Genomic DNA, 23,870 nt, shown 5'->3' with positions numbered 1-23,870 from the left:
CAATCATAAATATTTATGCCCCAAACAATGGTGCAGCTATGTTCGTCAAACAAACTCTTCTCAAGTTCAAGAGTCTAATAGACCACCACACCATAATCATGGGAGACTTCAACACACCTCTCTCGCCACTGGACAGATCTTCCAAACAAAAGTTGAACAAGGAAACTATAGAACTCAATAACACTATTAATAACCTAGACCTAATTGACATATATAGAGTATACCACCCAACATCAAGCAGTTACACTTTTTTCTCAGCAGCACATGGATCCTTCTCAAAAATAGATCATATATTATGTCACAGGGCAACTCTTAGACAATATAAAGGAGTAGAGATATTACCATGCATCTTATCTGATCATAATGGAATGAAACTGAAAATCAACGATAAAAGAAGGAAGGAAAAAGCATACATCAATTGGAGAATGAACAATAGGTTACTGAATGATCAATGGGTTATAGAAGACATCAAGGAGGAAATTAAAAAATTCTTAGAGATAAATGAAAACACAGACACAACATATCAGAATCTATGGGACACATTGAAAGCAGTTCTAAGAGGAAAATTCACTGCTTGGAGTTCATTCCTTAAAAAAAGAAAAAACCAACAAATAAATGATCTCATACTTCATCTCAAAATCCTAGAAAAAGAAGAGCAAAACAACAGCAAAAGAAGTAGAAGGCAAGAAATAATTAAAATCAGAGCTGAAATTAATGAAATCGAAACAAAAGAAACAATTGAAAAAATTGACAAAACTAAAAGTTGGTTCTTTGAAAAAATAAACAAAATCGACAGACCCTTAGCGATGCTAGTGAAGAGAAGAAGAGAGAGAACTCAAATTACTAGCATACGGGATGAAAAAGGCAATATCACAACAGACACTTCAGAAATACAGAAGATAATCAAAAACTATTTTGAATCCTTATACTCCAATAAATTAGAAGATAGTGAAGGCATAGATAAATTTCTTAAGTCATATGATCTGCCCAGATTGAGTCAGGAGGATATAGAAAACCTAAACAGACCAATATCAATTGAGGAGATAGAAGAAACCATAAAAAGACTACCAACTAAGAAAAGCCCAGGTCCCGATGGGTATACAGCAGAATTTTACAAAACCTTTAAAGAAGAACTAATACCAATACTTTTCAAGCTACTTCAGGAAATAGAAAAGGAGGGAGAACTTCCAAATTCATTCTATGAGGCCAACATCACCCTGATACCTAAACCAGACAAAGACACTTCAAAGAAAGAAAACTACAGACCAATATCTCTAATGAACCTAGATGCAAAAATCCTCAATAAAATTCTGGTGAATCGGATACAAAAACATATAAAAAAAATTGTACACCATGATCAAGTAGGATTCATCCCTGGGATGCAAGGCTGGTTCAATATACGGAAATCAATAAATGTTATTCACCACATCAATAGACTTAAAAATAAGAACCATATGATCATCTCGATAGATGCGGAAAAAGCATTTGACAAAGTACAGCATCCCTTTATGTTCAAAACTCTAGAAAAACTAGGGATAACAGGAACATACCTCAATATTGTAAACGCAATCTATGCTAAGCCTCAGGCTAGCATTATTCTGAATGGAGAAAAACTGAAGGCATTCCCTCTAAAATCTGGAACAAGACAGGGATGCCCTCTCTCTCCACTTCTCTTCAACATAGTTCTCGAAACACTGGCCAGAGCAATTAGACAGACGAAAGAAATTAAAGGCATAAAAATAGGAAAAGAAGAAATTAAATTATCACTATTTGCAGATGATATGATTCTATATCTAGCAGACCCAAAAGGCTCTACAAAGAAACTATTAGAGCTAATAAATGAATTCAGCAAAGTGGCAGGATTTAAAATCAACACGCATAAATCAAAGGCATTCCTGTATATCAGCGACAAATCCTCTGAAATGGAAATGAGGACAACCACTCCATTCAAAATATCTTCAAAAAAAATAAAATACTTGGGAATCAACCTAACAAAAGAGGTGAAAGACTTATACAATGAAAACTACAGAACCCTAAAGAGAGAAATAGAAGAAGATCTTAGAAGATGGAAAAATATACCCTGTTCATGGATAGGCAGAACTAACATCATCAAAATGGCGATATTACCAAAAGTTCTCTATAGGTTTAATGCAATGCCAATCAAAATCCCAATGGCATTTCTTGTAGAAATAGAGAAAGCAATCATGAAATTCATATGGAAAAATAAAAGACCCAGAATAGCAAAAACAATGCTAAGCAAGAAGTGTGAATCAGGCGGTATAGCGATACCAGACTTCAAACTATACTACAGAGCAATAGTAACAAAAACAGCATGGTACTGGTACCAAAACAGGCGTGTGGACCAATGGTACAGAATAGAGGACACAGAAACCAATCCACAAAACTACAACTATCTTATATTTGATAAAGGGGCTAAAAGCATGCAATGGAGGAAGGATAGCATCTTCAACAAATGGTGCTGGGAAAACTGGAAATCCATATGCAACAAAATGAAACTGAATCCCTTTCTCTCGCCATGCACAAAAGTGAATTCAAAATGGATCAAGGAACTTGATATCAAATCAGAGACGCGCCGTCTGATAGAAGAAAAAGTTGGCTACGATCTACAGTCGGTGGGGTCGGGCTCCAAATTCCTCAATAGGACACCCATAGCACAAAAGTTAATAACTAGAATCAACAAATGGGACTTACTCAAACTAAGAAGTTTTTTCTCAGCAAAAGAAACAATAAGAGAGGTAAATAGGGAGCCTACATCCTGGGAACAAATCTTTACTCCTCACACTTCAGATAGAGCCCTAATATCCAGAGTATACAAAGAACTCAAAAAATTAGACAATAAGAGAACAAACAACCCAATCAACAAATGGGCCAAGGACCTGAACAGACACTTCACAGAGGAGGACATACAGTCAATCAACAAGTACATGAAAAAATGCTCAACATCTCTAGCTGTCAGAGAAATGCAAATCAAAACCACCCTAAGATACCATCTCACTCCAGTAAGATTGGCAGCCATTAGGAAGTCAAACAACAACAAGTGCTGGCGAGGATGTGGGGAAAAGGGTACACTTGTACATTGCTGGTGGGACTGCAGATTGGTGCAGCCAATTTGGAAAGCAGTATGGAGATTTCTTGGAAAGCTGGGAATGGAGCCACCATTTGACCCAGCTATTCCCCTTCTTGGTCTATTCCCTAAAGACCTAAAAAGAGCATGCTACAGGGACACTGCTACATCGATGTTCATAGCAGCACAGTTCACAATAGCAAGACTGTGGAACCAACCTAGATGCCCTTCAATAGACGAATGGATAAAAAAAATGTGGCATTTATACACAATGGAGTATTACTCTGCATTAAAAAATGACAAAATCATAGAATTTACAGGGAAATGGATGGCATTAGAGCAGATTATGCTAAGTGAAGCTAGCCAATCCCTAAAAAACAAATGCCAAATGTCTTCTTTGATATAAGGAAAGTAACTAAGAACAGAGTAGGGACGAAGAACAGGAGAAGAAGATTAACATTTAACAGGGATGAGAGGTGGGAGGGAAAGGGAGAGAGAAGGTAAATTGCACGGTAATGGAAGGAGACCCTCAGGGTTATACAGTGGAGGGGGTAGAGAGAGAGGAGGGGAGGGGAGGGGAGAGGTGGGGAGGGGGGAGGGTGGATGATGGGAAAGGCAGTGGAGCACAACAGACACTAGTATGGCAATTTGTAAATCAATGGATGTGTAACTGATGTGAATCTGCAATCTGTGTATGGGGTGAAGGTGGGAGTTCATAACCCACTAGAATCAAAGTGTGGAATATGATATGTCAAGAAATTTGTAATGTTTTGAACAACCCACAATAAAAAATTAAAAAAAAAAAAAAAACTATGTACAGTGTTTGCTGCCATCCTATATTTAAATAAAAACTGTGAGAGATTTTAATAAATATAAACATTTACTGATCACTAGTATACATACTGATCCCCAACATACTTATGATTAACAACTGCTATAGATTACTGCTTAATTTAACTCTAGTTTCACCTTCTTTTTATTCCCCCTCCAATTTTAAAAATAATAGAATACAAATATAACTCTAATCTCTGTCCTTTTATTTCCGTGACACTTCTACAGTTCAAAATTTATGCCACCCTGACAAAGCATATCTGCAAAACAACAACAAAAAACCCTCCTTGTATCAAAGCTTCATCTCCTGCCATCTTTTCTTAGGATTATCCTAACAAATATCCCTTTATCTCATAAATTCAACTGCTTCATCAGCATACCACATCTCTATATTTCAAGTCTTCATCACTTTAAAATATACACAAGCAAAACAAACAACAAAAAACATTGTTTTAACCAAGTCACCCTCAGGCTACTATCAGCTGCCTTTCGCACTTCCTTTCAGTCCACTTCGCCATTTCCCCCTCCTTCACCCTGGATCAAGCTGCCAGCATTTCTCACTTATAAACTGCAATAGACTTCTTACTAGTCTCCCTCCCATCCTTGAACCCTTTCCTAGTTTATTCTCCATAAAGAGCTCAAATGAGCTTTTCAAGATATAAGTCTATCCATGTCATACTTATGGATTTAATTAACATATTTTAGGCCTTTAAAAAATTTTAAATAATAGAGAATGGACAATGAACAATTGGTGAAATCACTTAAGGGGTGGAGACTGCAAAGATGGGTAAAGTCACATCCTTTGCATAAATGACAACTAAGGAATGTAGACAAACTTTAGATTGGAATAGGACATTCAATTGACATTCTTTCATCACACATACTTTACTGCTGCAGTCTGGCTGGGCACAAATCACGAGCCACTCGAGCAGGAACAAACTTTATTTCTGAACTCTACCAGCACACTCCACACACGCTCCTGGGAACTCTCCCGAACGCCACCCACGCGGCTCCTCCAGGAACACCCCAACCGGAAAATCCCTCCTCCAGCACTTCCCCAACCAATGCGAACTCTCCAGAAATCCCCGTGAGAACTCCAAAGTAGCAAGAGAACTCCAAAGTAGCAGGCCTAGGCAGACAGTAAAGGTCTAATATACAATTGAATCAATCCAGCATCATCTTAATGGCTCACCTCTCAACCAATACTATTGGCAAAATGCCAGGGGCCATTCCGACTTGGCAGTGGCTCCCAGCACTTTACAGTGTGCAAAAGTCATCTACTGTTATTATAATTGATAAAGAAAAAATTTAAGATGTCCTAAATTTAATTATTAAATCACAAAGGCTGGAGGGTGGAGAGAAAGAACAAAAAGTCAATCAGTTAACAGTAATAGGCCAAAGCAAAAAATAAATAAATCTATTCCACATTCCTGAATGTAACTTAAATTCAATGTACATTCAAACCCCAGGCTGCTGGACCACCAAGCATCATCAAATCCTGCTTAATAAACCCCAACCAATTCAGCAGCAACAAATACTTCTTACGGACCATCCTCCTATCCTAAAACTCTCCCTGCTTCTCATTATCCTTCCCTCTTATCTATTGTCAATAGAGGCTCAATATAAATAATTTATGCTTCCCTTCTCCAATTTTTCATTATAAAAATCTTCCTGGCTTATGGGTCCAGTGGATATACTTCCAATTATATCTAGCCTTGTTCTTTGCTACTGGTAGCTTCAGGATCTTGTCCTAGGACCAGTACTACTCAATCTCAAGAATTTTGCTTTAACATAATATATTTTATTCATCTAGACCTATCCTGAACAATATGGTGGTCAGTAGCTCTTAAAACATAACTAGTGCAATTAAGATGTGCTGAAAGTATAAAAAACACCAGATTTTCTATTTCAAAGATTTAGTACTTATTAAAATGATACCATGTAATAGTTCTAGTCCAAGTCTGTCATTCCTGAGTAAACTGAAATATTATCCTGTGTCTGAATTTCTCTATCCATAAATGCCTTCTGCCTTGGATGCTACACTTTGGCAAATAGAGGCTACAAAGTGAGTAATGCCTCTTTGTCCTTCAAGATAGCTTAGACAGCACCTTCTCAGGAAGTTTTTCTCCTACAATATGAAAAACGTGCTACTTTTTTCTTGACCAAAAAGGCGTTTATCATGCATTATGTTTCCCAACTAAATGGTGGACTTATTTACATAAGGGACTTCTCACTTTGTATCCATTGGGACTTTCATAGAGTTTGACTTTGGGAGCTCCACATATATTTGCTAAATAAATATCCTATTCTGTTCCTCTGCAATGGTAACAAACTCTTGAAGACAACTGAGCTCAGTCCTTTTTACTCTCTAGTACAGTCATAATCATTACACAAAATTTTAAATAATTATGAAGACATAAATTGACAAACTATCCATTTTAAGTATAATGATTTATAAAAATTGAGAATATGCTTTGCTTGCCATTGCCAGAATATGACATTAAGTCCATTCAAATCTCATTAATTATATAATCAAAACAACAGAAATTTAATGGTTTGCTGGCAAACGTTAAGACACCACTAAAGTAAAGGGTCCTGCTATTCCAAATTTCACTTCCTATGTTGTGGCACCAAGTCTGAGCTACACGAACTACATACAGAAAGGATAACATGTCTAAAGCCAGGCACAGTGGTATATACTTGTAGTCCTAGATACTCTGGAGGCTGAGGCAGGAGGATCACTTGATCCCAGGAGTTAGAGGCCAGCCTGGGCAGCACAGCAAGCAAGAGGGAGGAGGGAGGAAGGAGGAGAGAGGAGGGAGGAGGGAGGAAGGAGGAGAGAGGAGGGAGGAGGGAGGAGGAGGAGGAAGAGGAGGAAACAAGTATAAAGATAAAATGGTGGCAAAACCCCAAACACATGACTTCTTACAGAAACGAGTAAGTGGGCAAAGAACTGGAGATTTAGATATTTTTGAAATGTCTTATATCTGTAGTAAATTCTTAAGGAATATTTTTTAAATAAATTAACTTTAAATAAACAACCAGTACTTCTTACCACATAAAGAAATTAACTCAAAATCAATCAAAATCCTAAGGTATGTGTCACAATCATAAAACACTTAGAAGAAAATATAAACGTAAATCTTTACTACACTGGGTTAGGTGATAGTTTCTTAGATATGGCACTAAAAGTACAAGCAACAAAAGAAAAAGGAGACCACTGGATTTCATCAGAATTAAAAGTTTTCATGCTGTAAATCATACCATCAAAAAATTAAAAGTACAATTCACAGAACTAGAGAAAATGTTTGTAAATTATGTGTCTAAGTGACTTCCATCTAGAATAAAGAACTGTTAACAGTTCTAAAAAGGCAACACAACTTTAAAATGGGCAAAGGGTTTGAACAGACATTTCTTTAAGAAAATAGACAAATGGCCAGTAAGCACATGAAAAGATCATTAGCCATCAGGGAAGTATAAATCAAAACTGTAATGAAATATCACTTTAGACCTAAATAGGATGGCTTTAATAGAAAAGATAGTATTGGCAAGAATATGAAAAAAAATAGAATTCTCACACTCTGCTGGTGGTCATGTAAAATGGGGAAACCATTTGGAAAATAATTTGGCAGTTACCATATGACCTACCAATTCCACTCCTAGATATATATCAGAGAATAAAGGCATGCATCCACACAATATCTTGTACAAAAATATTCACAGCAGCATTATTAATAGTTTCAAAAGTGAAAACACAGGTGTATATTGCTTAGTGAGTAGACAAATAAAATGCAGTATATTCATACAATGAAATTTTATTTAGCAATAAAAAGAAATGAAGTCCTGACTCGTGCCACAAAATTGATGAACCCTGAGCAGATTATGTTAAGTGAAAGAAGTCAGCCTAAAAGAGTATATATTGTATGATTTCACTGACACGAAATGTCCAGAAAGCATAACAGTGGTCACCTAGGCATAGAGGGGTTGGGGGGAAATGTGGCATGACTGCTAAAGGGCATGAGGATTCTTTGCAGGGTAAAGAAAGTATTCTCAAATTTATGGTAGTGTTGATGGCACTACTGTAAATGTATTTAAAACCACTGAAGTGTATCCTCTAGATGGATTAATTGTATGGCTTATGATTATATCTCAGGCAATCAGATGTAATATTTCTTGGAAGAACTGCTGCCAAACAGCAATAAATCCTTAGGTCTCCCAAATCTAAATACCAGCTCACTCCTGCCTTCATTAACCAAATAGGTATGCTTCTTAGGGAGGAAGTAAGGAGAGATGGGAGTAGAGGATGAGCAATCAGGGACTGCACTGACACCACACAGTAGAGGCTTTCCCCTAGCATTCTGTTACACAGAATCACCAAAATATGTTCTGAAATTTGAGCAAGTGGTTAGCTAATAGAGTTAGATGTCCCAATAACAATGCATTGAAGTCTACAGATGTACAAAGAAAAAGGCTGGTCATGTAGAACAGGAAAATACTGGGTCATGTGTGTGTCCAACTGACACATGAACTAAATCACCTTTAAGGTCAGTATGCTTTGACAGGCAAAGGGACACTGAATTGAGATCCTAAAGGTGGGAGAACAGCAGAGCCCTCCCACATAAACTATTGACAGATTTCTGTACAATAAAGCTTGTTTTATCATACAGAAACCCCATTTATCTTGCCTTTTAAGACATTTAAGTAGTGGAATACTACACACACACACACACACACACACACTCTGCCAAGTCCTCTAGGCCTAAGTGACCATCAGTCTGGATGTTTCATATCAATGGAATCATGAAATTTGTAGTGAAAGACTGGCCTTGTTCATTCAGCATAAGGTATTAAAGGTATCATTAAAAATGTCAAGCAAAGACATGAACAATTTTTAAAAGATCTCAATAGTTCACTTGTACTATAGGCAATCTACTTTTAAATATAGTTTTTCCACCAGAAAGTAAGTTCAGGTGGAAATATTCATAGAATGTTTTCTTATAAACTAATATTAAACGGTGACCAATTTTCAAGGTCAATATTTAGAATCATAGTACCACCGAATCCAAGCATTCTCTACAACAATGAATCCATGGGAGTGATGGCAGGCTGGGGAGGGGGGATGTGAACCATTCATTGTAAACCCAGGGATTTATCTTCTGCTAGCCCTCTGTCTTAAAAAAAAAATAATCACAGCTTCAAAAACTATTAATTCAATTCAAATATAAAAGGAACCCTAAATGATCTTTTCAAAGATCTCTAACATTAAGTTACCATGTGCAGAAGTCTCCCACATTTCACTGAAACCTATATTATAAGGTGATTTGTCAAAAAAATAAAATAAATTAGTTATCCTCAGTTCAAGTTGCGATACATAATAGCTTCTAAAAATCCCTGAGCTTTGTAAGGCAACCAGTAATTTGTATGGCTTGTTTTTGTTACTATTTCTGTTAATACCAAAAAGTTTCAAAGTTAATAAAAATTAGAGTCTGCCTTAGAAAATGCAGGCAATTTAAGGATGAAATAAAAATAAATAATCATATGTTACAGCCAGAAAATCTTGCACGATTATTTATTTTCTTTCTCTGTTATTTTAAGAGAATTTGTCCCCCAACCCCGCAACATTTCTTATAGTTCTTTGGAATCAAGACAAATAACAAATACTAGAAACAGCATAGATACCAAATGAAGTAATTTACCTAAGGTCACCTAAGCAGCCTGGTTCCAGAGCTCACCTTCTTACCTACTTACTCTCTATGTAAATCTCATTTACACCTTCCCCTAATTCCCTATAACACTAGGCTAAGAACACATAAATATTTGCCTGCAGAACATTTTCTTATATACACTCAGCTCTAAGTGGTTGTTAGCCTATCTTGGGATTCAAATCTAAATATTGCCATTAAAACTCAAACAAAAAGCATCTATTACACTTCTTTTATGCTTAGGGAATATGTGGCATGTTTATAATACACTACTTATAAGAAATTCACTAAAACGTATGACTCAGATACCAAAAGTTAGGCATATATAAAACCACAGGTCTGATCAAATTAGTCTAAAAGAAATATCAATATATTTACCAAACAAGTATCAAGAGCTCTAGGGAAAAATGTCAAACAATGATAAAATTATACCTAGCATATTATCCCTTGGTCATATTCCTGATGCTTTTATCTCAACACCTACCACTTTGATTTGTCACCACTTTCCTCATATTCCAAATTACTATGTGAAGATTTTAATCATCATTAGAAGATTCTCACAGGTAAAATGATTGAAAAGTATACAACTCCATCACTAATTATTTCTCTTGGAGAAAAGTGGGAACTTTCAGTACTTCCTATGTATATAATGTTCCCACAATATACATTGTTTTCACTGTTTGACAAGCAAAAACCTTAATAGCCAGGCATAGTGGGACTGGAGGTGCAGCTCAGCATCAGAACATGAAGCCCTGGGTTCAATCCCCAGTACTGGGGGGTTGGGGGGAGGGTCAGGGGCTGACTTGCTGAATATTCTTAGTCATTTTTGCTTTCAAATATCTGAATTGTGTTTTCTTCTACTATCAGTCAAGTTAAAATTATCAGTATCAAACTATCACAGATCCTTTATTTCTAGTTTTATCTCTCCAATAGTCGATGCTTAATCTCACTAATACTCAAAATATACTAACACTTTGTAATATCCACTTGTTCTTCGATGAGTTTGAGTCCCAGTGTTTTTGCTGACATATAAAAATATATTCTGTAATTCACCTGTATTTTGTAAAATAAACAGAAGTGTTTCTTTTTAAGAAAGTGTTTAAAGAAAAGGTTAAGTATCAAGTTAATGTTGATAAGTTATTTATAATTACATTCTTATAGTAAGTGTAACACCTATTACATTGGTTTTTTTAAGTATTAATGTATATAAGGATTTAAAAGTGGTTGCAACATAAATGCTGGCAATGTCAGAAGCCAGACAAGTAATATATACTCTGGAAATACCCAAATACCTGTTGAGTAATAAAAATTTCTTACAACTCAATTTTTAAAAAGCTAAATAGCCCACTCTAAAAATATGCAAAAGATCTCAATAGATATTTTACTAAAGACATGAAAAGATCCTCAATATCACTAGCCATCAAGGGAATGAAAATCAATATAACAAGATTCCACTCCACACTGACCAGGATGGTTAGAATCAAAACCAAACAACAACAAGATGTTGGCAAGGATGCAGAGAAATTTGCAACCTCACAGACTGCTAATGGGAATATACAATGGTGTAGTCACTTTGGAAAAGGGTCTGACTGTTCCTCAATTAATTAACCAGAGAATTACCATATGAACCATCAATTACATGTTAAGTATATGACTAAGAGCCTCTGAAACAGATGCGTGAATATTATACCAGCATTATTCATAACAGCCCCTCTCATAATGAGAATAACCCAAGTTTCCAGCAACTGATGAGCTTCCTCCCTCCACCCCTGCTAGAGACACGTTAAGTACAAGTTTCACCACTGAGCTATACCCTCAGCCCAACATTACTAATTCTTAACAGGACCCACAGGAAGCAAGCTGAAAATGCTACCTGCCTGCAAAGAGGGGTCATTTATTACAGGGAAAATAAAGGACCTCTCAGATAACAAAGTCAAAAGCAGAAAAAAACCAACACATGAGAGAACCATTTCCAGGTGACAGAACTGGGTCATAACCAAGGAACCTCACTGCCCCCCAAATAGGGGACACTAACAGTATGTGCCTGGCTAGATTTCAGAACTTCTCTGGATCAGCATTTGCTACATGCCTTCTACTCCTCTTCTATTTTAAGGGGAGGGTCTATGGAGATTATCCTGTACCTGTATCACCATGCTAGAGAGGGTGTGTCTTTTCAGTTCACAGATCTCTATCAGATCGGGCACAGCACTCCCTTCCAGAAGTGGAGTCTAATCTTACCCTTCCTTTTTAAATCTGAGATGACCTTGTGCTTTTTTTTTCACTAACAAAATGTAGCAGAAGTGACATATGACTCAAGAAGTCTTATAGTTTCAGCTCTTGTCTTCTTGGAACACTACTACTATTATCTAAAAAGCCCAGGCTATTCCCAGTAAAGAGGCCACATGAAAGAAAATCAATCTGCCCCCACTGATGCCTCCAGATAATGAGTAGGCACTTGAGTGAGTACATCTTAAACTATCCAGTGAAGCAATCAGATGACTGAGCCACATGACTGACTCTAGGCAAAAGCATTTAAAACACAACAATTAAACACACACACATACAAAAAAAAAAAAAAAAAAAACCTTCCAGCTAAGTCTAGCTTAAATAACAAAATCACAAACCAATGAATTGCTTTAAAACCACATTTGAAACTGTTGAATACCAACAGATAACTGAGATAGTGGTAAATAAAATAATTGTGCATCTTAAAATGGGCAGCATCTTAATTCTAGGGCTCCCAATCTTCTGACTCAAAATTTTAAATTGGTAGAAAAAGAGCAACATCAGCTTCATGTAAATGTCACTATAAATGTAGTAAAATAAAATGGATGACATCCTTGATGTTATAAAACGAAAACAAGTGGAGGCATAGTCTTGTGTCCCCCAAAATTCATATGTTGAAAGCTAAACACCAAGGTGATGATGTTAGAAGGTGGAGCTTTTGGTGAGTGATTAAGCCTTCCCAGAATGGCATTAATGCTCTTAAAAAGAAGGCCTAGAGAGCTACCTTCCCCTTCTGCTATGTGAGGACACACAGAAGGAACCATTTATGAAAATCAGGTTCATATCTACTGGCCACTGGATCTTAAACTTGCAGCCTCCAGAAGTGAGAGCAATAAGTTTCTGCTATTTATATTTTTTTTTAAGAGAGAGAGAGAGAGAATTTTTTTTCTTATGTAACTCTCCCTTTGTTTCATATTCCTTGAAATCTGTAAAGATTATTTATGTGCCCATAATAAAAAATTTTCAGCTGTTATGATAATAAGATACAATCACATATCAACCATCATTTCATACTGTCTCCAATTTAAAAAATGAGTGTTAAGATTATGCTAAATTTAGAAGTTTATGAGAGAATTTTTTTAATATTTATTTTTTAGTTTTCGGTCAACACAACATCTTTGTTTGTATGTGGTGCTAAGGATCGAACCCGGGCTGCAAGCATGCCAGGCGAGCGCGCTACCGCTTGAGCCACATCCCCAGCCCCCTGCTATTTATAAATTGCCCAGTATAAGGTATTTTTATTATAGCAGCCTGAACAGATAAGACAAATGATTAGCAACCTTGAATTATGGGTCAGTTTTTAATGGCAAAGTTTAAAATTGTTCAACTAAATTCTTAAGATGTCACTAAAATTACTATAAGCTAAAACATAACATAAATGAGAATGGTAAATTTCAGGCCATTTTTAAAAGACATTCTTATGGGATATGTTCTAAGACACTACAGATACAATATATATATATATATATTTTTTTTTTTAAATATATATATATATATACACACATACATACACACACACACAAACCCATGATAATATTTAATTTATAAATTAGGCATAGTAAAAAATTAACAATAACTAAAAAATAGAACAATCATAATATACTATAAAAAAGCTTATTTAATATTTATGAATTGTTTGCTTCTGAAATTTTTTCATTTAATATTTTCTAAAAGTGGTTGACCATGGGTAACTAAAATAGGATGAGGGGGACTACTCTATTTAAAAAGCAGAATTACTTCTTAAGGCCAAAACAAAATGGACATTGTGCTCATATTTAATATCAAATTCTTCTATTGGGGGGCTCCAAATAAAAAACAAGAATTTTGAAGTCAGAAATACAATGGAATACACATTGTGCCACCAACAATGGACTGGTAATCAGGACTCCAAGAGTGTTGACACCAATTCTATACTACCCACCCGTGGGTGAACAAACTGTACTCATTCTGGCCCTTAGTCATACATTTTTTATCCTGACTTGCAGAAACCAGTATAACTAATCTCTGTTGGTTATTGAACTCTCCCTTTACAGGCTTGTTTGTCTCCATATTAGACTAATATCCATTAAGGATAGAGGTATTTCTTCAAAACTTGTTGAATGAACGAGCAACTGAACAAAAGAATAAGGAACATGCAGTAATTGTTAATACAAACTTATTATATAGAAAACATTTTTTTCTTTCAAGCTTTAAAACTACACTTAACAACTCCAGAATGGATTTTCAAACTTCCATACAATTATCTATTTATTTCGGAATACTATAGTTTTTCAATTACTTCAAGTTTCTTTATGAATAAAAACATTCAAACTTCATAAAGCCATTTACTATGACTAGCACCACTGGAATAAAGCAGGTGATCCAAAAAATAAATAGAATGAATTGAATCTAGGAAGTAACAGGCAATAAAATCAAATAAACCACTGTAGTCATATCACCTAAAAGGATTCTACTCAGAAATCATTTTATGACATGACTCAAATGAAGATGTTTGCACAAGTGTTCCTAATATAATGGTAAAGCAAAAGTAATGTTAAGGAATAACAAAATGATTATCAAAACTGATTTAATCAAGTTAGAATAGATAGCAAATGTGAAATATCAAACAAGATTTGAAAAGAAGGATGATCATAAGGTAACACATATGAATCTAGGAACTATTTAGCTTTAAGTAGAGAATATAAAAAATGTTATTTCAAAAATCACTTTTATGGCCTGTGCGGTGGTGCATGCCTGTAATCCCAGTGGCTCAGGAGGCTAAGGCAGAAGGATCACGAGTTCAAAGCCAGCCTCTGCAACTTAGCGAGGCCTTAAGAAACTCAGCTACAGCTTGTTTCTAGATAAAATATAAAAAAGGTTAGGGATGTGGTGAAGCACCCCTGGATTCAATCCCCGGTACCAAAACCAAAAAAAAAAAAAAAAATCAATTTTACATAGAAGCAGAAGAAAAAAAGTATGTACTACAGATATAAACTTTGAGCAGGGGCAGTTGTATACAAAATAGAAAAGGATCATTCGGAAAATGTATACAACTGTCTTCTTTAGACCTAAATTATCTATTTCTTAAAGCATTTCATGTACTTGAAAAATCATTGTTCCCATAATCAAAGAAAGCAAAGTTTATAATTTTATATCACACTGAATGTATACTTAAAACTACTTTTGGGTTTAGAATTACTACAGTAACAATATGGATGTCAGAAGAGGCAAGTGTCATGGCAACATTAGATGTCACAAAAGAGCAGTCGGAGCTAAGACAACAATATCTTGCCTAAAAAGAGAAGTTAATATGAAATGAGCCATGAAATCTATGACTAAATAAAAAATAAACAGCACCAATGAGATATCTGACTTAGGAAAAGCTAACCGGTTCTTAATATTATACCTTCAAAATATTTTAAAATAACACCCATTTGGCAAATTATGAAATGTCTCTTTAGGAGGTCTATGATTTCAGAATAACTTTTTTTTTCCCCACAGCATAGAAGGAAGTCTAACTATAACAAAACTTCTGGAGGGAAAAGTTCTCCTCAAAAATGCAACCAAATCATCTTTTACAAAAGCTAAAAGTTACAGGCCAGTTGTACTAAATTTTCTCAAATGACATTAGAGGCAAGAGAATAGTGACTGCGCACTTCGTATTTCTATAAAGTAAGTCAAATTGTTAACTATAACTAGGATCATTTCATTAAAATAACCCTTTACGAAATTATCAGGCCACCATCAAAACAGGCATTTTTTTTCCCTCTTCCTGAGTTCTCCATAAGAAATAAAACCTGGAATAAGAAAGAGATATAAACCAGAAGTGCCACTTGTGTGACCACACATTAAAGTTACTATTTTGTGACTACAAATTAAAGCTACTAAAGCACATGGTCAGGGGAGATTAATAAACAACCAACAGTTGGAAACATATTACACTTTCTAAGCTTTACCCTCATTAAGAAATCCAGAGCACTTTTCTAGAGATAGTTGCATTTAAGCCCAGATAATGAATATTTTAGCTGCCTTTCTTTGCCGGTTTTTGTGCCAAGCCCTTTTGAAGCTGGGGATGATTAGGTCGAATCCGAGAAGGAAAGCAGCTCTTGCGGGAAATGGTATCTTCAAACAGCCCAGAACACCAGTGACGCACTAGGAGCTTGGAAAATATCCCGTCCTTTACCTTGCTAGGAGCAGCTAGGTAGGAAGATGTCGACCACGTGCACTATTGTTTTCCAGATATGTTTATTTATTTTTAACTTCTGCTTTGATATCAGTTCCCTTAACCTCAATCTAATGGGGGGAGGCGGCATGGCAGCGCCGCTTGTGGTACCTGGGCGCAACAAGAGTTTAAATAATAAACACATATAAATATATTTTTTAATCGCAGCATACTCAGTACCCTCATCTCTTGTCCAGACTTCTGCCATCACCCCACGCTGGTCTTCTTCAACACTGCCGCTTCCTTGGGTCCCCATGACAACCCCACCCCAGGGCGGGCCCCCTCGGCAGCCTCCTGGCCCCTGCCTGGGCCTGCCAGACACACTTGCCCAGTAAGTGACTGCTCCACCTGCCCTCGGCCGCCACCCTCCCAGCTCCCAAGAATAGGATAAGGACCCTTCCCGGCGCGCGGGCCCAATCCCCGGGGAGGGCAAGACCCTCTTCGGCAGGTGACGTGGGGCGGGGCAGCCGACGCAGAGCTGGGGACGTTCCAACCCAAACCTCAAAGAGCGTAGTGGGGGGCCAGGTACGACCCCCAAATGGGGTGCGGCCGCCCCGATCCCCTCTCTGGCCGAGGGACAGGCATAGGGGGCGCGAAGGAACTCGTTTGTTGTCACAAACAACGACGCGTCGTGGCGGTGAGAGATGCTGGGGCCGAAGCTCACCTTGAAGGGGTTGTTGAGATCCGGATCCGCAAACGGGTTACTGTCAAAATCCGACATCTCTCTCGCGCTCGGCGTCACCCACCCGACCCAGGCGCAGAGAGAGAGAGGAGGCGAGGCCGCCGCCCCCCTGCGCGCTCACGTCGCCGCCGCTGCCGCCGAGCAGATCCGGGTGCAGCTCGCGGGGCCACCCAGCCGGCCGTGCCACTGAGCATGCCCGGTGCGACGGGCTCCGGGCCGGCGGCACCGCTCCCGCTCGCCGTCCCGTTCCTCCGGGCCTGGATCCCACGCTCCGGGCTTTGGCTAGGATCGAGGAGGGAGCAAGGGCGGAGGGAGCCGGGAACGGAGGGGGAGCGAGAGTGACGCGTCCCACACTCCAAGGACCGAGTGAGATGAGCCTTAGGTCTGGCTGAAAGAGATTATATTAACATGGATTTGAGATCGGATTCCTAAGACCCACCGTGCCAGACTTTAAAGAAGAGGTGGTGTTTTGTGGGGAAGAAGCACCCTGACCCGACTTGTCAGGTTGGGGAGGCGGTCTGGGACGCGGCCCGCACACCGGGGGAGCCAGTGACCGCGGCAGTCAGGGAACTGGAGAAACCTCGGCAGCTGTTCCCAAAGAACTGCCGCGGGTCGCAGCCCTCGATAATGAATTTTGCGCACGCCTGACCCAACCTGGGAATCCTAGCCTCCCATTTTCGTGCCCCCCCCCATTCTAGGTTGCTTCAAAATCATGGAGAACCATCTCGACGATCCGAACTTGCTCCAAGGAGGTTTGGGAAAGAAATGAGATGCAGTACCGGGCCTTAGTACTTCCCATCCACCCCTACCCGCCAAATGATGGCGTGGGAGCTGGAGAAGGAAAGGAGATCAATGCCTCCAAGTTAATAGGAGTGAAAGACAGAAGCCAGGTTTTTGTTTACTTTCAGATATTTGGGTTTTGATTTTTTGCTTATTCTCATCCCAACGTCAGGAATGAGATTAGCATTTGCATGTGTAAGGAATACTTTTGTGTATATTGAGCCACTCCTTAACTTTGTTGGGAGGATATCGCTTTCCCCACAATTGTCTTCCTTCTGCGCTGACATAAAAGCACTCAGATGAAGCTAGTGAGAGCCAGAATTAGTTTGACTTTCTAAGTTTCTAAGAATTGGCAGTATCTAGATTTAATCTTCCTAGGCCTTTGGGGTGGGAGGGCTTACACTATGCAAAGTCACCTAGGAAATAATACTTTCTCCTCAATGTGAAAACACAAGCTGGAAAAGAAAACACACTTGCTGTAATCTGTCTTAGATAGGATCCAGGCTGGCATAACAAAGCAGCTTCTCCTAGGCAGTGGGACTGAAAGTGTCAACTATCTAGTAAGTGATAACATCTAGATGAGAATAATCCCCTCAGAGCTGTAAGAGTCTAGATATGAAAAAGCAAGCAATCGATTGTGCTTACAATCATACTCAGCAGCTGCCTGGTGCCTGGCTTATAACAGTGCTTCTAAATGTGTTGGGTTCAAATTCCAATTCTGATAGTACTTTTTGCCACTCACTTCACCTCTCTGAACCTGCAAAAGGTTATTTAAGAATAAAATGAGATGATATAAAAATGTATTTAGAGCCTATTAAATGTCCAAAAAGGTTCCTATGTGCTTTGCCTCCTCCCTACTGAACTTGACTTTACTCAGCTGATCTGCTTCTCTCACCAATATGGCCCTCACTCTTTCCACCTATCCTCCAAAGGACTCAAATAATTGGTAGCTATTTACTATGCATCTAGTATGTTCCAAGACAATAAGTATCAGTTGAACCTGTCTTATGCTGTTTATAACTAATAGCGTTTGCACCTAATGCAAAGATTTAAGACTTCATTGTTGTAAAATCACTAGGAATACTTGTTAAAGATGCAGACACCCACCTCTTCATACCTCCTATTCTTAAGATTCTACTTCAAGGGGTCTAAAATAGGGGTCCTGAATTTGCATTTTTGTTTTATATTTAAAATGTCTTTATATTAATGTTATATAAATGCATAAAATGGATTCATCATATAGTACTTTTTTTATTATTCAAAGAAAATTTTTGTTTATCTTCTCTTTCCCTATGTTAAAATCTTGTATATATCTTTGAACAATCTTACAATATTATATATCCATAATCACATACTATACCACTCACATAATCATAATACAGAATTATGTACTCTCATACTACATCTTGACATTGTGAAAAAATAGGACCATATGCATATTTTTCTGCAACTTGTTTTCTCTCACTAAATGGTAACTTATGGCAGAGTTTCTCAGCAATATGTGCATTAGCAAAGAGACAAAGTTTTCTTATGCCAGTATGCCACTTAAATTTTTTTTTTTTTTTGGTAATTTTTTTTGGGTTGTTGGGGGCTACCAGGGATTGAACCCAAGGACATTTAACCACTGAGCAACACCCCCAGCCCTTTTATTTTTTATTTTGAGACAGGGTCTCACTAAATTGCTGAGACTATCTTTGAACTTGTGATCCTCCTGCCTCAGCCTCCCAAGCCTCTGGAATTTCAGGCTTGTACCACTGTGCCCAGCTTGCCACATAAGTATTATCACATTATGTGAGGCAAAAAAGAGTTGGGAATCATGGCCTAATGGAAATCCCCCCAAATCAACAACTATATATAGGTTAGATTTTGATCACTATAACAAAAAACAAAAACTGGAGATAAATACCTTAAAAGCAGAAAAGATTTACTTTGGCTTACAATTTCAGAGGTTTCAGTCCATGGTTGGTTGGACCCATTATCACTTCAGAACTGTGGTGAGGCAGAATATCACATCGCAGAGAACATGGTAAAACAAAGCTCCTCACCTCATGGCAGCTGGAATGCGCAGATATAGATAGAAAGTGAGGAAAGGGCCTGGGTCTTAATATTCCCTTTAAGGTCATGGCCCCAATGACCTACTTCCTCCAAATAGGCTCCACTTCTTAAAGGTCCCTCTACCTCCCAATAGTGCCACCAGCTGGGAGCCAAACTTTCAACATATGCTTCTGGGATACATTTAAAATTCAAATTATTTATTTCTATGCATGTATGAACCCAAGTACTATGTATAATCGGTAAGCTCTAATAAAAATAAATAAAATACAAATTATAACAATGTATCTAATTCATTATTTTTAAATACTGTAAACTCAGCCTATACAAAGGATCCCACAAGATTCTGACAGCGGTGATATGCTGACCACAGTTCAAGAAACTGAGAGAAAAATATCGAGATATAAAGTCCATAGGTGAGTTTATTTATTCATTAGCTTTCGTGAAACTAGAATTACAGGATATGAGAGCTGAAAGAAGTGTCAGCCTCTCTCATGAAAGGTAAACAAACTGAGTTTGGGTGGGTTTAGTGATTTGTTTCTGTGGCAGAAGAAGTGAATGGGAGAATTGGGAATAGAATTCATGTCTTTTGACTCACATCTCAGACATTTAATTGATTTGGTTAGTAATAATTTCACATAGGAAAAGGAATTGCTACATATAAGGTAGAAAGTCTTCACACAAGAGACGGTTTGGTGCTGGACCTGCCTCTTCAATTTGGTAAACTAAAGAATCTAGAATCGAAATTAGTTTCTAGGTCCAGTTGTGCCACATATCAGTTGAGCGACCTTGATTGTATCAATTCACCTTCCTGACCTGAGTTTCCACTCTAGTCCATCAGTCAACAAGTATTTCTTGAGTACAAACTAAGTGGTAAGTAATATTTCAGATGCTGGGGATTAAGCAGTAAAACAGACACAAGGGTTAGACTTACTCCCAAGAAACCTCCTGAAAGGCCCAAAACGTGGTTAAACAATACCTCATGTCCTTCAAACGGCTATAACAATATATTAATTCATGAGAGTGGTTCACATCTTCCTATCCCTGTTTTCTTTTTCCTTTAGGATATGCTACACACCATTATCATGAAGCCTTTCCTCAGCTTGATAATGTAATTTGTGCATACAGTGAGCAAGGGTTATGGTCCAAATTCTATATTTTCTATACTGGCAAATGCTGAGGAAATGTCAAGTTAGAAATTTACTTTTTTTAACCTCAAAAGGTTTACTGGATTCTGGTTTCATTGATGGGTCAGAACTAAAATCCATCATCTTTTACAAGGGACTCGGTCTCTAGAAATACTGCTGCATCTGCTTCTACTGATACCCACGAGATCCCAACAAGAACATATCTGGCCCCTTATTCTGCCAGGAGGGATTAGAGGAGATGAAGGCAATGTGTGATAGGCCAAATAATAGCCCTGAAAATATGTTCACACTCTAACCCCTGCAACCTATAACTATGTTACCTCACATGATAAAAGGACTTAACAGATATAATTAATGCTAAGGACCTTGAGATGGGTAGATTATCCCAGATTATCTACGTGGGCCTAATGAAATCATAGGAATCCTTAAAACTAGAGTAGGAAGGCAGAATTGTTGCTGACTTTGAAGATGGAGGAAGGGGTTCATGAGCCAAGGCAAGCAAGTGGAAGAACTCTAGAAGCTGGGAAGAACCCTCAGCTGACAGCCAATAAGGAAATGGAGTTATTAGTCCCACAACCTCAAGGGGCCAATTCTGCCAATGATCTAAATGAGCAAGGAAATATGTTCTTTCCTACAGACTCTAGGAAGAAGCTCATCCCTGCTGGCAGCTTGATTTTACCTGCGGAGACCAATGTTAGATTTCTAGTCTACAAAACTGTAAGATAGAAATTTTAAGCTGCTAAATGTGAATTTGTTAGGGCTTCAAGAAAAAAAATAATAGTACATCACACTGGGATGTGGAAAAATAATGGAAGAAACAGGAGGGTCATGTCTTTCAGCTCCTTGATATCCAAGATTTCTAAGCAGAATATCATTCAGATCAAGATAAAAATGCAAAGAGAAAATGAATGTAATTTGACTTGTTCTGAGAGAAAACTCTCAGTTATGCCCAACTTTTAAGTATTCATTGAATGAACCAAACTGAATAAAGAAAATTTTGGAATTAAAGACTCAGAAAAATGAGATATCCCATCTGATTCAAATGTATGATATGTCAAAGTCATTGTACTAATGTCATGTGTAACTAATTAAAACAAAACAAAAGACTAATAGAGCTACACTAATAACACAAAGACAAGTATTGTGGCCTTCCTCTGTGTCCAAAGGACAGTCTCAGTTCTCCCACAGTATCACACACATGCACTTGGACAAACAGAGGGGCATGTTTTCCACTGCTACCTTCTAATTGGTATGTGAACTGCCATCGAACATCTCTGGGTTGAGGATCTAAAACAAAACCTGAAATACAAAGGTTTAGTCCCAGGGCCAAAACAAGGATGGGGCCAGGGAGGTTTTTCAGAGCATAAATTTTAAGAAGGCCTTCACTACAGGGTCAAGCAACTACCCAATCCCTCCCCTACCTTCTAACCAAGATGGTAAAATGAGACAAGAACAGAGAAGCTGAGAAACTGATGTGACTCCATTTTTGAAAATAAATAAATAACAGCAGCTTCTACCTCAAGGCCTGTCCTAAGGAAGGGGGCGTGACCCTTGTCCTGGGAAAAACCCACAGAGCACTCCTAGGCACATACCCACCCTGCTGAGTTGTTTGTAAATAACAGGAGAGATCTGCTGCACCAGGTGTCCCTGACTCAGTTAGGCTAGGTGAGGACCCATAGCAACCCCCTAGCAACCTCCAATCTGCATGAAACAGGGAAAATACCTGGGATGCCAGATGACCCCCAAGGAGTTTATGGTGGTTGATAACATGTTGGGAAACTATGTAGTTTAGCATGTACATCCCTCATGGCTTAAACCAATCAGTTCAAAGGAATCCCCCTCTTGTACTAACCAATCACCCCTACCCAACTTGTTCCTGCCAGTGAATGTGCTAACCGAAGTTAAGAGTTGTTGTTTGACTTCCCCGTGGTATGGAATGATTTGCTGTGTGATGTTGTGACACATAGAGTATTCCCCCAAAACCTACAAAATCTCACTGAACAAAGGGCCGGGACTCACTCCCTGGGACCACTGCGTTGGGAAGGTTGTGAATCCAGGCTCCAGCTTGCAATAAAGACTCTTGTGTGCTTGCATGGGATTCGGCTCCAGGAGGTCTATTGAGGTCACACGAATCTGGCATTACAAAGCACCATGGATTGTGTTTCTTGGTTTTATTGTTGTTGTTTATTTTTGGGGTTTTTTTTTTTTTTTTTTTTTTGGTGATGCTAGGGCCACCAGAGCCTCACATGCTAGCCAAGTGTTCTACCACTGAGCTACAATCCCAGCTCTACCATGGGCTTTGAAGGAAGTTTGCCTGAACTTAACTTCCTGCTTTGCCACTGCTGTGGCTTGAGTGTGTCTCCTAAACAAAGGTTCCTGTGTTCATCCATAGTGGTGATGTGACAGGTGGTAGAACCTTTACAAGGTGGAGCCTAGCGGGGGTGTGATCAGGTCACTGCAGAAACCTCCCTCAAAGAGGATTAATAGAGTTCTTGTGGGACTCTAGTTACTCTGGCTTCCTGTTCTTCCCTAATCAGCTATTTTACACATACCCTTGCCATTTTGATTCCTCTACCACAAGGCCCTCGCCAAAGCTGAAAAGAGATAGTGCCATGCAGTCCCAGTACTGTGAACTAAATAAGCCTCTTTTCTTTACCAATTGTCCATTCTTGGGAATCTTCTTACAGCAATGGAAACAAGTAATGCAGCTGCCTTCTGGGTTGTGTGATTTCGGGCAAATCGCCCATTCTCCCTAAACCTCAGGTTCCACTGCTCATTTTCTCCAATACCACCCTAGCTGAGACTATTGGTCTCACCTGAATTGCTGACGTAGATTCTTAACTAATCTCTCTACTTTGTCCTCATCTCCCTAAAATTATTATGGACATAGTGCCAAAATCAGTCTTTTAAAATCTAAGTTAGATCATGTCATTCAGCCACTGAAAGTCATCCCAATTGAAAGCTTCCCAACTAGATCAGAGTTAAAATTGACTTCCTTACAGTAAATGGCACAAAGCCATATGGGATCTAGACATTATCACCACTCTATAATTTCTTTCTATTGTTCTCCTGACATCTTTCTTCCCAGCACCCTGACCTCCCA

At 38.3% G+C, this 23,870-nt stretch overlaps 1 protein-coding gene across 2 annotated transcripts in view; it reads right to left on the bottom strand.

The window, feature by feature from the left end:
• The window catches only part of Scamp1 (secretory carrier membrane protein 1), a 103,832-nt gene extending 86,869 nt beyond the window's left edge, over positions 1 to 16,963 (bottom strand). The window contains exon 1 of one of the 2 annotated variants that reach the window (XM_046427575.2): positions 16,770 to 16,963. In XM_046427575.2, coding sequence (XP_046283531.1) covers positions 16,770 to 16,826 — 57 coding nt within the window. In that variant the 5' untranslated portion in view covers positions 16,827 to 16,963. The remainder of the gene's footprint in view (positions 1 to 16,769) is intronic. The other variant, XM_046427573.2, reaches the window with a different exon arrangement.
• Positions 16,964 to 23,870: the final 6,907 nt, after the last annotated feature.

This window comes from Marmota monax, unplaced genomic scaffold (genome assembly GCF_021218885.2).
Source record: "Marmota monax isolate L192 unplaced genomic scaffold, Marmota_monax_Labrador192_F-V1.1 WCK01_AAM20220418_F8-fsc00018, whole genome shotgun sequence".
NCBI lineage: Eukaryota > Metazoa > Chordata > Mammalia > Rodentia > Sciuridae > Marmota > Marmota monax.
The sequence above is the reverse complement of the archived record's forward strand: the minus strand, read 5'-3'. Positions and strand labels throughout refer to the sequence as shown.